The sequence below is a fragment of the Lagenorhynchus albirostris genome, chromosome 16 (assembly GCF_949774975.1).
Source record: "Lagenorhynchus albirostris chromosome 16, mLagAlb1.1, whole genome shotgun sequence".
Lineage (NCBI taxonomy): Eukaryota > Metazoa > Chordata > Mammalia > Artiodactyla > Delphinidae > Lagenorhynchus > Lagenorhynchus albirostris.
The window spans coordinates 57,445,716-57,459,494 of record NC_083110.1 but is presented as its reverse complement, the minus strand read 5'-3'; the positions used below and the strand labels follow the sequence as shown (position 1 = coordinate 57,459,494).

General features: G+C 38.0%; 1 protein-coding gene across 10 annotated transcripts in view; it reads right to left on the bottom strand.

Annotated features, from left to right (window-relative positions):
- Positions 1-13,779, bottom strand: part of BTRC (beta-transducin repeat containing E3 ubiquitin protein ligase) — a 184,567-nt gene that overhangs the window by 19,903 nt on the left and 150,885 nt on the right. For all 10 annotated transcript variants that reach the window (XM_060125589.1, XM_060125582.1, XM_060125585.1 and 7 more), the window contains 3 exons: positions 8,574-8,805; positions 5,096-5,282; positions 56-152 (listed from right to left, as the gene is read on the bottom strand). In XM_060125589.1, coding sequence (XP_059981572.1) covers positions 56-152; positions 5,096-5,282; positions 8,574-8,805 — 516 coding nt within the window. The remainder of the gene's footprint in view (positions 1-55; positions 153-5,095; positions 5,283-8,573; positions 8,806-13,779) is intronic.

The window sequence follows — 13,779 nt, the reverse complement described above, 5'->3', positions numbered from 1 at the left end:
AATGTTGATGATTCTCTAGTATTTGGCAAATACCCAAATATACATAGATTCTTACCTCAATATCTTGTATGATTTTAGGATAAAGTGCTCTATAAAAAGAGTTGGGAGGAGCATTCCCATCAGGAGGTTTGTTTTTGAATAAATACTGTCCCCTAAAAAACAACAAATATTTCCCAATAAAAATCATAATATTATACATTTACAAGGAACTTCCTATTTCTTCAAAGTGTTTTCACAGTTACCATTCCATATAATCTCCATAACTAGCCTGGAGAGGTGTGAAGTTAAGCTCAATTTCAAGAGTCCATGTCAAGGAGGAACTTTCTGGGCTCAAAGGAACTCTGCCAACATTGATTTGCTTTTGGGTAAAACATGATGATTTATAGTATAGAACATCAGAGTGTCAGGCCTTCAGGAATATTATGTCAATAGACAAATGGAATGCACACATTCAGAATTCATCTACTGACAATCAGACCACTGTACAGACAGATTCATTGGCCTTATCTTTTGAAAATTTTGTTTGTGATAATAACTACCACCTTTGAACTAGGCACATGCCCCAAAGACTTTTTCCACTGAGTAAAGCTGTGCCAGTGTCAGTGGAGCCTAGCATTGTGGGCAGCAGGAATGGCTCTGTCACAGAGATTACTTTTTCTAGTCTCCAGTTATATGGGGTAAGGTGTGTTGGCGGCTCAGGCACCCAGGCTGCTGGTGATCAGTGTAGCTATGCTTTAAAAGGAGCAATTTCGACAGAAAACAAAGGGACCACAGGAGTGTCCAGCAGCAACTATGAAAGCAGATTAAAAAAAAGAAATGCCTAAGAGCACTGTGCTGTCCAGTCTAAGGCACAAAATTGACTTTCACAGGTGTGTTCCTGGTTATGTACATACATACATGGATTTTATTGCCTTTCCTTGATTCCAGTGAGCAACATTTGTTAGCACCTCCTTCCTTATGACAGAACATCTCTGGAATACTCATATCCCAAGCTAGATCTTTGCTACAAAAAAAAATCAGTAAATGGCAATCACTTCCTGCTGGGTAAAAAATTTAATTCCTCATCCTGAAGTTAAGAACCCACCAAACACGGTGTGCAAGCTAGTAAACCCCACTATGGGTGTACTAATTGCTGTTCTCATTGGCACTGTGCCTTGCAAAGTGGAGATAGGCAGAAATGCCTCTGAGTGTAATCCTGGCACCAGAGAAATCATGTTTTCTCTGGGCCAGTCATCCACTCCTCCCTCTATAGCTCCATTACAAAATAATTAATTGTTCAGTGTCTCTAGGAGCACTTCTCTCCTGCCCTCTTCCTATTATACACCTTGAAAATTAGTTGAGAAAATTTCCTATCAGGAAGGTAGCTGGCTCTGACTTCTGTGTTGATACAAAAAGGGTAATCTGCAACAGAGAAGCTAAAACAATAGTTTTTTTTTTTTAAAGGGACTAATAGGAACAAAAAACATGATATATCAACATAAAGAAAAGGGCAAACAAGACACATTATGAAATAATTTGGGCTTCAAGATACACTTCTCTGAACAATATTATTCTATAAACATATTGCAGGCAAACAGATTTTGAATGAAGAGGTTCTAATCTGGTTAATAGGGAATTTCTCTGGCGGTCCAGTGGTTAGGACCCGGCACTTCCACTGCTGGGGGCCCGAGTTCAACCCCTAGTGGGGGAACTAAGATCACGCAAGCTGCACAGCTCAGCAAAAAAAAAAAAAAAAATCTGGTCAATAATTACAATTTAATAGTTTCAACGTCAACATCCTTTAATGAGGTAAGAATCACTATATTCATTTGGCAGATGAAGAAATCAAATGTCAGGGAGGTTAAGCAACTTGCCCAAGGTCACACAGCTAGTGAGGAGACCTGGGATTTGAATCTAAGTCTGACTTCAGAGGCCACACTCTTAATTACTTTATATCTCTGGTGGGTTTTTTGGTTTGTTTTTTAAATTTTTACTTATTTATTTATTTTTGGCTGCATTGGGTCTTCGCTGCTGTGCGCGAGCTTTCTCTAGTTGCAGCGAGTGGGGGCTAACTCTTTGTTGCAGTGTGTGGGCTTCTCGTTGTGGTGGTTTCTCTAGTTGCAGAGCACAGGCTCTAGGCGTGCAGGCTTCAGTAGTTGTGGCACGTGGGCTCAGTAGTTGTGGCTTGCAGGCTTAGCTGCTCCACAGCATTGGGATCTTCCCGGACCAGGGCTCGAACCCACGATCCCTGCATTGGCAGGCGGATTCTTAACCACTGCGCCACCAGGGAAGCCCTAACTACTTTATTGTCTCTCAATGCCCACCATTTCTCAGAGATTCCTGTCCTCCTTTTAATCTCTGGCAATCGTATACAGGCACCCCAGGATTTTCTTCATATGCAATGAAACTATACCATAAGGAAAAAGAAATCATACAAACCTCTGATCTCATTTTCTACCCCACTGTATTTATCACACCTTGCTAAAGTATTTGAGTTTCTTTGAATCAAAGGTGCTACAAAAAAGGGTGGCTAAGTGTTGAAAACTGGTTTCTCAGTCTATATTTATTTTGTAAGTCAAAACCTTTTATGATGGAAGCTCTTTGACAACAGGGACCACTTCTATTGAAATGCCTAGTACTTCTGAGAGTGTGAGGACATGATAAATGCTAAATATTAAATTCAGAATGTTATCATAAAATGTGATCTGCTGATTAAGAAAATGGACTTTTCCCAAGTGGTCTTTTATTATACTTTTAAGAGTTACCATTACTGAGCAGAGAGAATATTCAGTATTATTCAAGAGAGAAAATAAGAGTTCATGTCCTAGGGGCAGAGTGTCAAATTCATCTAGATATAAAATACAACAGTAGAGTGGAAATTAAACCCAAAGCTTTTTTAGAAAACTGTATTTATTTATTTTTGGTTGGAAGAAACTTTCAAAGACAGTATTTGGGGAAAGGTAGTATAACAGACTTTATTGACAAAGGAGGCTTGGTTAAGACAACCTGCAAGAAAAAAATGGAAAAGTGATCATAGATTAATTTTTTTTTTTAAGTGGGGAAGGACAACTAACAGGAAGAAAGGCAACATGTAAAAATAAGCAGCCACAGAATGTGAAGGGGATACTGGAGGCGATCTTCATGGGGTGAACAAATATTTGAAATTTCATGGGTCTGTATCAAGCTGATAAATATGGCCAAAGACAAAGGAATACAGTCAGAACTCTGAAGGATCCTCAAAAGAGCAGGAATGGGTTTCTGTGGTTGAAGAGATAGAGGGAAAAGTGATAATTGGTGCTGAATCCTGAATTATTTCTCAGCTATACCTTCACACACCCTTTTAAAAGGCCAAAAAGCCGTCTGGTTCAATGATCTTACTTGGTTTTTTCTTCTGTGTAACTAACATAATAGATCTTTAGTGCCAACCCTAAACAAAACTGTGGAGCCTACATTTATCTTTGGCATTTTCACATGTATGTGTCAAGACCTGTCCATCTACTTCTTGTTCTCCCTGCCTTCAAAAAAAGAGACTTTGTAAAGTCTCAAGGTGTGATAAAGGCTTATTGTCATTTACAGTCCAAATGGGAACAAAGTACATTTTAACAGGGAACAAAACCTTTATAGCTATGGGAATAAGTCTCTACAACTGAAATTTCAGGTCAGGACTTATTTGGAGGGGAGTTTTTTTTCATTTTTTTTTTTCTTCCCCTGAGGGGTGGAGGAATATTCCTAGCTGCCCTAAAATTTTCCCATGTAAGCAACTGCCTCCTCTATTTCTAAGGCTCATCCTGGCATGCTTAGCAAAATGATGGACTTCGAATGCCATACAACTATATACTTTTTTTTATACAATATAAAGAGTTTATTTCCAAATTATGAAATAAGTTATGAAAGGTAAGATTTCTAGTTTTCTATATAGTGAAATAAATGAGAATAAAGAAAACATATTCGGGAAGGAGAAATAATAACTTTCACTTATGCAATTTTTACATAGCCCCAAACTGCCTGGCGTTTGCTTCCTAATTTAATTGAATTTGGGAGAAATTTTAAAGTCTTCCTAATAGCCAGAATGACAGAAATCTCTTGAAGCACTTGGTATAATGTTTAGAGGTCATTATGTTTATTATTCTTTAATGAATTTCAAAGATGCAAAAAAAGTAAGGGAGCTGACTATATTTTTATGAAAATTGCTAAGAAAAGCTGATCCTCCATTCTTAACTGTTCTGTATCTCTTTATGATCCACGATAAACAATTCATAAAATTAATTGCTCAGGATATCATTGAGCATACATATGCCTGCTGGTGCATATCTCCCAACTAAAACATTTAATATGTCACCTTTATTTTATTTATGAAATATTCACACCCAACTTTCTTATAGTGACACTATAGAGACATCCTCCGAGAGAAAATTATATATAGAAGACATCTTCCAGAAGTTCTAATGAAATGGTACCATTACATTAAGAGAACAACAAAATTGGTGACTATCTCTTGGGCTGCTAACTATATAATGCCTTAAGGGATTCAGGATTAAGCAGTAAAATCTTGAGAAAATATAAGAGTCTTAAAAAGAAACAATGATTTATACTAAATTCCAATCTTCCCTCTTTCTGATGGCTTGAGTTCTTATTCTAGTTGGGCATAAAAATAATTTTGATTACAAAGGTGATAAAACACCACAGGCAAGGGCTGAAGGCAAGAAATCTGAAAAAGAAAATAATTATTTGTTCTGGATTATTTTAGGGGAAAGCTAGATCTGATGGCTTCTGTGTGATTCAAAGCCATCTACTTGCCTTATAAATTGCCCATCAGCCCTTTTTCAGGATACCAATCTCTGCCCAGAGAACAGAACGCTTCAAATAGAATGGCTGGCCAGTTTTTTTATGATTTTTTGCAAAGCAGTATTAACACATTATTATGTCACTTATGAGTGACTGGTCAGAAGAAAAACTGTCAAGTACACGAACAACTATTTAACATTTTTTGCTATAAAACAGCAAAATCACTGTATCAAAAGATAAGTGGTCTCATGGCTCCCAATAATACTGTATTCCAGAGACTGAAAGGCCAGGTCCTGAAGCTCTGTAACAGTAAGAACGTTAAAAGCCTCACCACCCTCTTCGTTCTGCCAGGCCTCTCCACAGAGAATCTGTCCTGACCATTCTCTCGATGAGCTTCTTCCATAACATGCCATCAGATGTCACTCGGTACCATTCCTTGCACACAAGTTCAGCAGCACATAGTGATTTGGCATCCAGGTATGACAGAATGTTCTCAGCGATGTGATCTAAACCCCGAGCTTTCGGTCGGGGGAGGAGGCAAAGAAAAAGAACATAGATAGTGGTGAATGATTTTTTACAAAAGGTCCTTTAAATCAGAACAGCATTTATTCTGCTATGAAGGCACATTACTGTCCCTAGTGTGGTCCAGTTTCTTTTTCAAACAGACTGGGGTAAAATGAGTGTCAATAATTTTTCTATAAGGTTACAGAAATGAACAGTATTTTCCATCTTCCTTTAGATAAGGAAGTGAAAACTAACAACCAGCAAACCCCCCAAGACATTAAAAATAAAAAGGATTCCAGGAAACAATTCACATCTATCTATATGGATTTCGGCACTAGGGGATGTTCTATGGATGGCATCTCAAACTCTGTGGTTCACACCCCCCACACCCCAATTCTCTATATTAGGTCCATTTCTCATTCTGTTTCTATTACTGCTGCAGTTCCTAAGCTGTTCAGTAAAAGAAATATCCTTTAAATGTACTGGGGGAGAGGCACTAAGTCAGAATGTTCTGGATTATAGAATTCTGGGCATGCAGAAAGGAGAGAAGAAGGAAATACAGATTGATATAGAAACATTCCAAGAGGAATGACCGAGAGGTATGTTTAAGTTCGAGTTTAATTCTAGATGTTTAAAAAATATATTCGAGAACAGTTGCTGCTATAAAGCCTAAATGACAGTTGGCCAAAAAAGGAAAAAAAAAATCCCAGACCAATAGATAACTTATAATTTCAGAGACTATTTTTGTAGGATATACAGAGAAAAACAGTGGAAGTAGATCTTGGACTGTGTTAACTGGGTGGGCTTCTCAATTACAATTCTCTACTACCCAAATCTGTACTGGGGCCTCAGAGGAACAAATCCTGTAAAATAGGATATTTGCACTAACTTTTGGCTGTTGTTCTAACTCACAAGTGAGACAAAAACATTCAAAGTTATTTCTCTTTACAGGTTACATATCAGAGGTTTGCTAAAAACTTAAATAGTGCAGAAAGATTCCTTCATACTCTGATTCCCTTAGGCACAAACTTAACAAACAGGAGAGAGAATACCACATTTCATTTTGTGTCTTTCCCCTGAATCATACAAAGACACATTTGGATGCCATTAGCAAAAATCCAAATGTGCTTAAATGTTATTTTAATTATAAAAATTGTATGGATATCAGTCACATTTTTCAGCAGATTTGGAAAAGAAAGCATTAAATGGATCTTGTTTGGCTGGCATCACATGTTCATATTTAAGCACAAGCAGATGGAGGCATTCATCACCTAATTCTTATTAAAGAAACATGACTATAAGCCAATTAAAGATATAATAATTAGTTCATCATACAAAACACAGTAATGGCACAATTTCTGCATCTTTATGTTGAAACTTTCTACACCATCAGAAGTTCCCAAAATGCATTCCTGTTTTTAATGGCTGGCATGAAATTGCTCCTGATCTTTCACTATGTCCCTATAATAAGTCTTTGGAAGTAATTTCACCTAACACTCCAAACAAACCCATTACATTAATGGATTACAGGCATTTTTTGAAGTAGTCTGGTTTACTAAATGTAGCCAGATGGTGTAGGTTCATAAGTTAAAGCGGCCATAAAGCATTAGACTGATGATTTAGTGTCTTATGAAGTGGTCAGCAGATATACATCAGAGATTGTTATTAGGCAAAGGATATACAAGTCTAATCATCTCCTGTTCAATTCTTAGTGGTATATGCTTGAGATTGTAACATGTCTCAGTGATTGGGAAGAGTACAGTAATGAGGTACACACAGATTGTTCGCACAAAGAAAACTGTTTGCCTATGGCTAAAATAAAATCCAATGAGTGAAGAAGGGGCAGAAATCTATTCTACTTAACAAAAGATATAGGAACAAATTCAGCTTGAAAATGGTTATTTCTAAGATATAAATAGGCATTTCTTTTATTTTAAAGGGCAATTTAAATTCCAATTTTGGAAAAACAAATTTTTAAAAAGATATAATTGGCAAAGGTTAAGCAGAGTGGTAACATGCAGTTTGGGGGGAAGGTATAAGTTGGTATATTTTTCTTAGAGGATAGTTTGGCATATGTATTAGAAGCCTTAAAATATGTTCATAATTCATTAATATAGAAATCCCACTTTTGGTATTTTTTTCCCTAGGATGCCCAAAAGATGAATAAGAATGTCCACCACAACACAGTTTATAATGCAAAAAACATTTTAAACTACCTAAATGTTCAATAAAGCATTTAAATAATGTGTGCTTCAATCACCGTAAGTAATACAAATACTATAAAAAATTATTTTTTAAACGAACCAACACTTAGAAAAACACATTAAGAGAATACAGTAAGAAAAAAATGTTACAAACACTTATGAGGGAAATATACACACCTAGGAAAAATATTAATAGCATATTAGTAGTTCTCTCTGAATGGTAGGGTTCTGGTAAATTTTATTTTTATATTTTAAACTGTTTTGAATTTTCTAAATTTCCCATAAGTGCTATAATCAGGAAACAACTGAAAAAAAATAAAAACAAGATAAGCTATTTTAGAGATTCACTCACTTCTGTACTATTTTTCTTTTAAAATAAGCTATTAACACAGGTGAGAAACTTGTATTTTCCTGAGACAGCATTTCCCCCAAATATTGATGCCTACATAGTATCCTAGATCACCATCAAGCATTCAGTGAAACAACCACAGCACTCTCCAAAGTATTTTAAGTCTGTGTGTGTATATGTGTGTCTGTGTGTGTCTGTACAAATATATATATATATTTAAAAATATATAGTTTATAATAGCTATTTAGTTCCTGAGCAGTGAGATTGTAAACCCTGGCATTTACATATTTAATATCACAACAAGGCTCCTGAGATACCCTTTCTAAAATATTCAATTAAAAATGTTTCTTATTCATTCCTATAATGTAAATATTCGGTTGATAAATTCACATAGAAATCCAAATTCAAATACATTAGTTAATATACCTTAAAACTAAGACACATTATAAAAGACACATCTCAAACCAGACAACACCTCAGAAAAGATTTTATTTAAACCTACGTGTGAGTAAAAATAGGGTGAATAGAGACAGGGAGAAGAGAGGGGAAAGAGGAGTCTATTATTTACAGAGTTTGATTTTTTGTATTTATATCCCAAGAAGGTACAATTTAAATGCTCAGTTTGTAAAAATCAAGCCAACAAAGATTTTTTTTTTTAAATAGAGAGATAATAGAGTTGTAGATTTAGTATGATTACCATTGTAACATATCTTCCAGGCAAATTAATGGCTTACAAACATCTGTAGACATACCTGGCAGAGCAGTTATGAAATCCCTCTGCAACATAGGTTTAAGATACGAGTTTATGTGCCCATGTTGGTAATGACACATTTGGGATATAAGATGTTCCACAAATTCCACTTGATCGGACTCTGACCACTGCTCAAAATATTTGACACACAGTTCCTTTTCCTTCTCATAGCTTGCCGAGAGCTTCCGTTGCTTGGGCACAATCATACTGGAAGTGCCATTGGCAAGTTTTGTCTGTAGAAGAGGTGAATTGAAAGAAACATATAAGTACTGACAATAAGAGAAATTATATAATTTTCCAGTCTGGCATGCTATGTTATGTATGTCTATATGATGGAGCTCACTCTGTTACTCTATTAGTAATTGGATGTTTGCAAACAGCAGTTATATGGAAAAAGCCACAGAAATACCACAGCAAGTTGGTAAATCAGGAATACTGCTGGATGACAAGGTATCCATTTCCAAAAGTTCGTAGGAAAGCATTATTTGGAGATATATAGATGAAAAACGATGAAAGCATGTTATTACTAGCAAGCAAAAAAGCTAATTTGCTTTTTCTTGTATACACCAGTTACTGGGCATTTATACAATTACTTACTCACAACTTTTTTTTTTTTTTTTTTTTTGCGGTATGCGGGCCTCTCACCGCTGTGGCCTCTCCCGTCGCGGAGCACAGGCTCCAGACACGCAGGCCCAGCGGCCATGGCTCACGGGGCCAGCCACTCCGTGGCATGTGGGATCCTCCCAGAACGGGGCACGAACCCGCGTCCCCTGCATCGGCAGGCGGACTCCCAACCACTGCGCCACCAGGGAAGCCCACAGCTTATTTTTTAATAGTCAAGTAAGAAATCCTCCATGCAAAGAAAAGCCAATGAATAATTTGAGACCCTGGTACCTTTGGAGATAAAGCTTAAATAACATCAATGCTCAATATACCCTTTTCCTCCCCCCAACCACCCCAAAATCCTATCTCTGCTGTCATCAAAATTATATGCCATAAAGTCTTCTATATTAATTGATTCATTCAATAAATATTAATTGAGCATCTATAATGTGCCAAACACTGTCCTAGGTGCTAGGAATACAGCACTGAACAAAAATAATACAGTCTCTACAATCAGTAACTTACATTTTAGTAGGTACAGCAAGCTAAAAACATTACCATACAAACAGAAAATACAATGTAGATAGTATTTTGAAGAAAAATAAAGCAGGATAACGGGATAGAAAAATTAATATATGCTATTGTGACGGGCAAAAATCTAAGATGGTCCCCCAAGAAATTCTTGACCCCTGGTGTACAAGCATCTCTCTCAGTTATTCAAACAAACATGTAGGTACTGCCGTGACTTAATTAAGGTCCCAAATCAGGACCATGAGATAGGGAGATTACTCCAGTGGGTGTGATCTAATGACATGAGCCCTTTAAAAGCAGAGAGTTTTCTCCAATTGGTTGCAGAAGAGAAGGGGATCACCTGACTAGGAATTCAGTCATCCTTAGGAGCTGAGAGCAGCTCCCAGCAGACAGCCAGTAAGGAAATGGGGACCTCAATCCTACAAAGGCAAGGAGCTGAATTTGCCAACAACAATAACAACAATGAGCTGAGAAGATGATTTTTCCCCAGATGAGAACTCAGCCCAGCCGACACCTTGATTTCAGCCTTGTGATACTTTGAGCAGAGGACCCAGTCATGCTATATCAGACTTCTGACCTAGACATCAGTGAGCTAATGAATGGGTGTTATATTAACTTGCTAAGTTTGTAGTAATTTGTTATGTAGCAATTAATAAACAACCTAACAATTATTTAAGTCTAAGGGGTCAGAGACAGTTTCCCTAAAGATATGACATTTGAACTGACACATGAAGAAAATGAGGAAACTAGACATTTTGTTACACGGGGGAAGAATGGTCCAGGCAATGGGCATTTTGAGAGCAAAGGTCCTGGGTGGTAGTCTAAATGGCATGTTCAAGGAACAACAGGAGGGCCCAGGGTGGCTAGAACCAAGTGAGCAAAGCAAGAAGAAATACAGTTGAAGAAGTAGTCCAAGCCAGATGATCCAGGTCATTTGGGTGGTAGTAGCTATCTCCAAAGATGGCCCCAAACAATTCCATCCCTTCCTGAACATGAATTCTGTTCCTCCCATCAAGAAGTAGTTTGTCCTAGCTTTTGAATCTGGTCTTTGACTAACAGAATGTGGAGAAAGTGACATTCTGGGACTTCTGAGTCCAGGCAACTTCTGCTTACTCCATCTTAGAACCTTGAGCCACCATGTAAGAAATTCAGAGTACCCTGCTGGAGAGGGAAGTCTGGAGGATGAGAAGCTATGCAGAGAGAGGTCACATGGAGAAGCACATAGCCTGAGCATGACAATCTGAGACCTTATAAAGGATCACTGCTATGTGGAGAATAGGCTGCAGGGGACATGAATGGAAATTAGGAGACTAATTAACAGATTACTTCACAGTAGTCCATGGAAGAGACAACAATCTTTTGGACTAGTAAGGTAGCTACATGCGTGGTGAGAAATAATTGGGATTCAACATACACTTTGAAGGCAGAGCCAACTGAATTAGCTGATAGGCTGAATACGAGGTATGAGGGGGAAAAAGGAGACAATGACCATACTTAAGTCTGAAGCTGGGGAACACTAGGGTAAGATTCAGAAATTAACTGAACTTTTTGCTACTCTAAAAGTTGATTTTCTTTAGAGGATAACCACAACGTGGTAGGTACAACTAGGTACTTGTACTTTTTTTTTTGTTGGCTGCATCAGGTCTTAGTTGCGGCACACAGGATCTTTCGTTGCAGCGTGCAGGTTTCTCTCTAGTTGTGGAGCATGGGTTTCTCTCTAGTTGTGGCACGTGGGATCAGTAGTTGCAGCATGTGAGCTTAGTTGCCCCGTGGCATGTGGGATCTTAGTTCCCCAACCAGGGATTGAACCCGTGTGCCCTGCACTGTACTTTTCAAAGTAACTTGATGGATCTTTGGCATATTTGATTGAGGCAAACCCAGTGTGGCAAGGAGACCCATGCTACTGTGGAGTTCATACCTGCCTAGACATATTGAATGTGCCATAAAACTGTATCAGATTTGGATAATCAACTTCTGCTATTAAAGGCACAGACTTGCCTTAATTTCTAAAGGTTAACTCCTACCTGTAGGCCTCTTTACAAATGATTCCAGATACACAGCTGAAAGTATATTTCCAAGAATGGCATTAGCCATTCTTTTTATTTTTTAAAAAAAAATTTTATTTATTTTTGGCTGCGTTGGGTCTTCACTGTTGCGCACGGGCTTTTCTCTAGTTGTGGCGAGCGGGGGCTACTCTTTGTTGTGGTGCACCGGCTTCTCATTGTGGTGGCTTCTCTTGTTGCGGAACACAGGCTCTAGGTGCAAGGGCTTCAGTACTTGTGGCACGCGGGCTCAGTAGCTGTGGCTTGCGGGCTCTAGAGCGCAGGCTCGGTAGTTGCGGTGCACAGGCTTAGTTGCTCCGCGGCATGTGGGATCTTCCTGGACCAGGGATTGAACCATTGTCCCCTGCACTGGCGCACTGGCAGGCAGATTCTTAACCACTGCACCACCAGGGAAATCCCAAGCCATTCTATTGACATAGAAGGAGTGGACACCATAAACAGCAAACCTTGGTGTACACAGAGTTGGATGTTTTTTAGCATAAATGCCACGGTTGTCTATAAGACCAAAAATGATTAATAAGAACCTTGTTGGACACGGGCCTTGGGGGACTTCCGGACTGTTTTATGCAGGTTATTTGTTTGTATCTCAGAAAATGAAAACTTGTGAAATATGGAGTAAGATTTTGAGAGCTAATAAATAGGTGGGTTTAGAAGCTTGACCAAACGCCACTTCTGATCCCAACATCCAAAACCTCTCACTCCATCATCTCTTATATATTTGTCTTTTATCTTTTAAAAGGTGGAAACGGACTGGAGTTGGATGCCACCGGAGTACTGTATTCTGGCTAAAGACCAGAAACGCCAGTAACAGAAAATAATAATCAGCAAAGTAATGAAATTATTCTGTTTATACTTTAAATGAACCAGGTGTTTCTATAAAAATGGAATCAGTGGCTATCAGACCATTAACAGATAAAAATGCCTAAGGATTTCACATATTGATTATCCCACCGCAGGAGCTAAAGTTCAGTCAAGACTTTGTCATACTTTCAATGATCCAGTCATAAATGGGACCTAAAACACTGTATATTAGAAATGAAGTATAACCTGAGAGTTCATGTGTTTGCCAACTGTCTGCTGGTACTACATTCTAGTCACCACCCCTCAAAACAGAGTATTTCCTTGTAGGTAGAAAGACATACACCTCAGATCCATCATCACTTTACATGAGTACTCTTAATCACTACACCATACCGCACTCTTTTAAGAGCGTTGGCCCTACAGTAGAAAGACCTGGTTTTAAATTTTAACTCCTCAATTTAGCAGCTGTGTGACATGGAATAAATAACTTGATTTTTTTTTTGAGTCTCTGTTCCCCTTGTCTGTAAAATGGGGCTAATAATAGAATCTATTATATTGGGTTTTTGTGAAGATCAAATAAAATAATCTAAGAAAAGCCATGCTTAATTGGTTCACCACCTGGCATACAGTAAAGTGCTCAGTAAATCAACAGTCAATGAATTTATGACACTGCTGGAGCTAGGCCTTCTCTCTCTCTTTAAATATATCCTTCGTTCTCATTATGTAATATATTTTTTCTATTTTAATTTTCATTGAAGTATAATATACGTAGAAGTACATAATCTTTTTTTTTTTTTTTTTTTTTGCCTCTCGGACCAGGGCACGAACCCGTGTCCCCTGCATCGGCAGGCGTACTCACAACCACTGTGCCACCAGGGAAGCCCTCTTTGCTAGTATTTTGTTGAGGATTTTTGCATCTGTGTTCGTCAGTGATATTGGCCTGTAGTTTTCTTTCTTTGTGACATGTTTGTCTGGTTTTGGTATCAGGGTGATGGTGGCCTCGTAGAATGAGTTTGGGAGTGTTCCTCACTCTGCTATATTTTGGAAGAGTTTGAGAAGGATAGGTGTTAGCTCTTCTCTAAATGTTTGATAGAATTTGCCCGTGAAGCCATCTGGTCCTGGGCTTTTGTTTGTTGGAAGATTTTTAATCACAGTCTCAATTTCAGGTCTTGTGATTGGTCTGTTTATATTTTCTATTTTTTCCTGGTT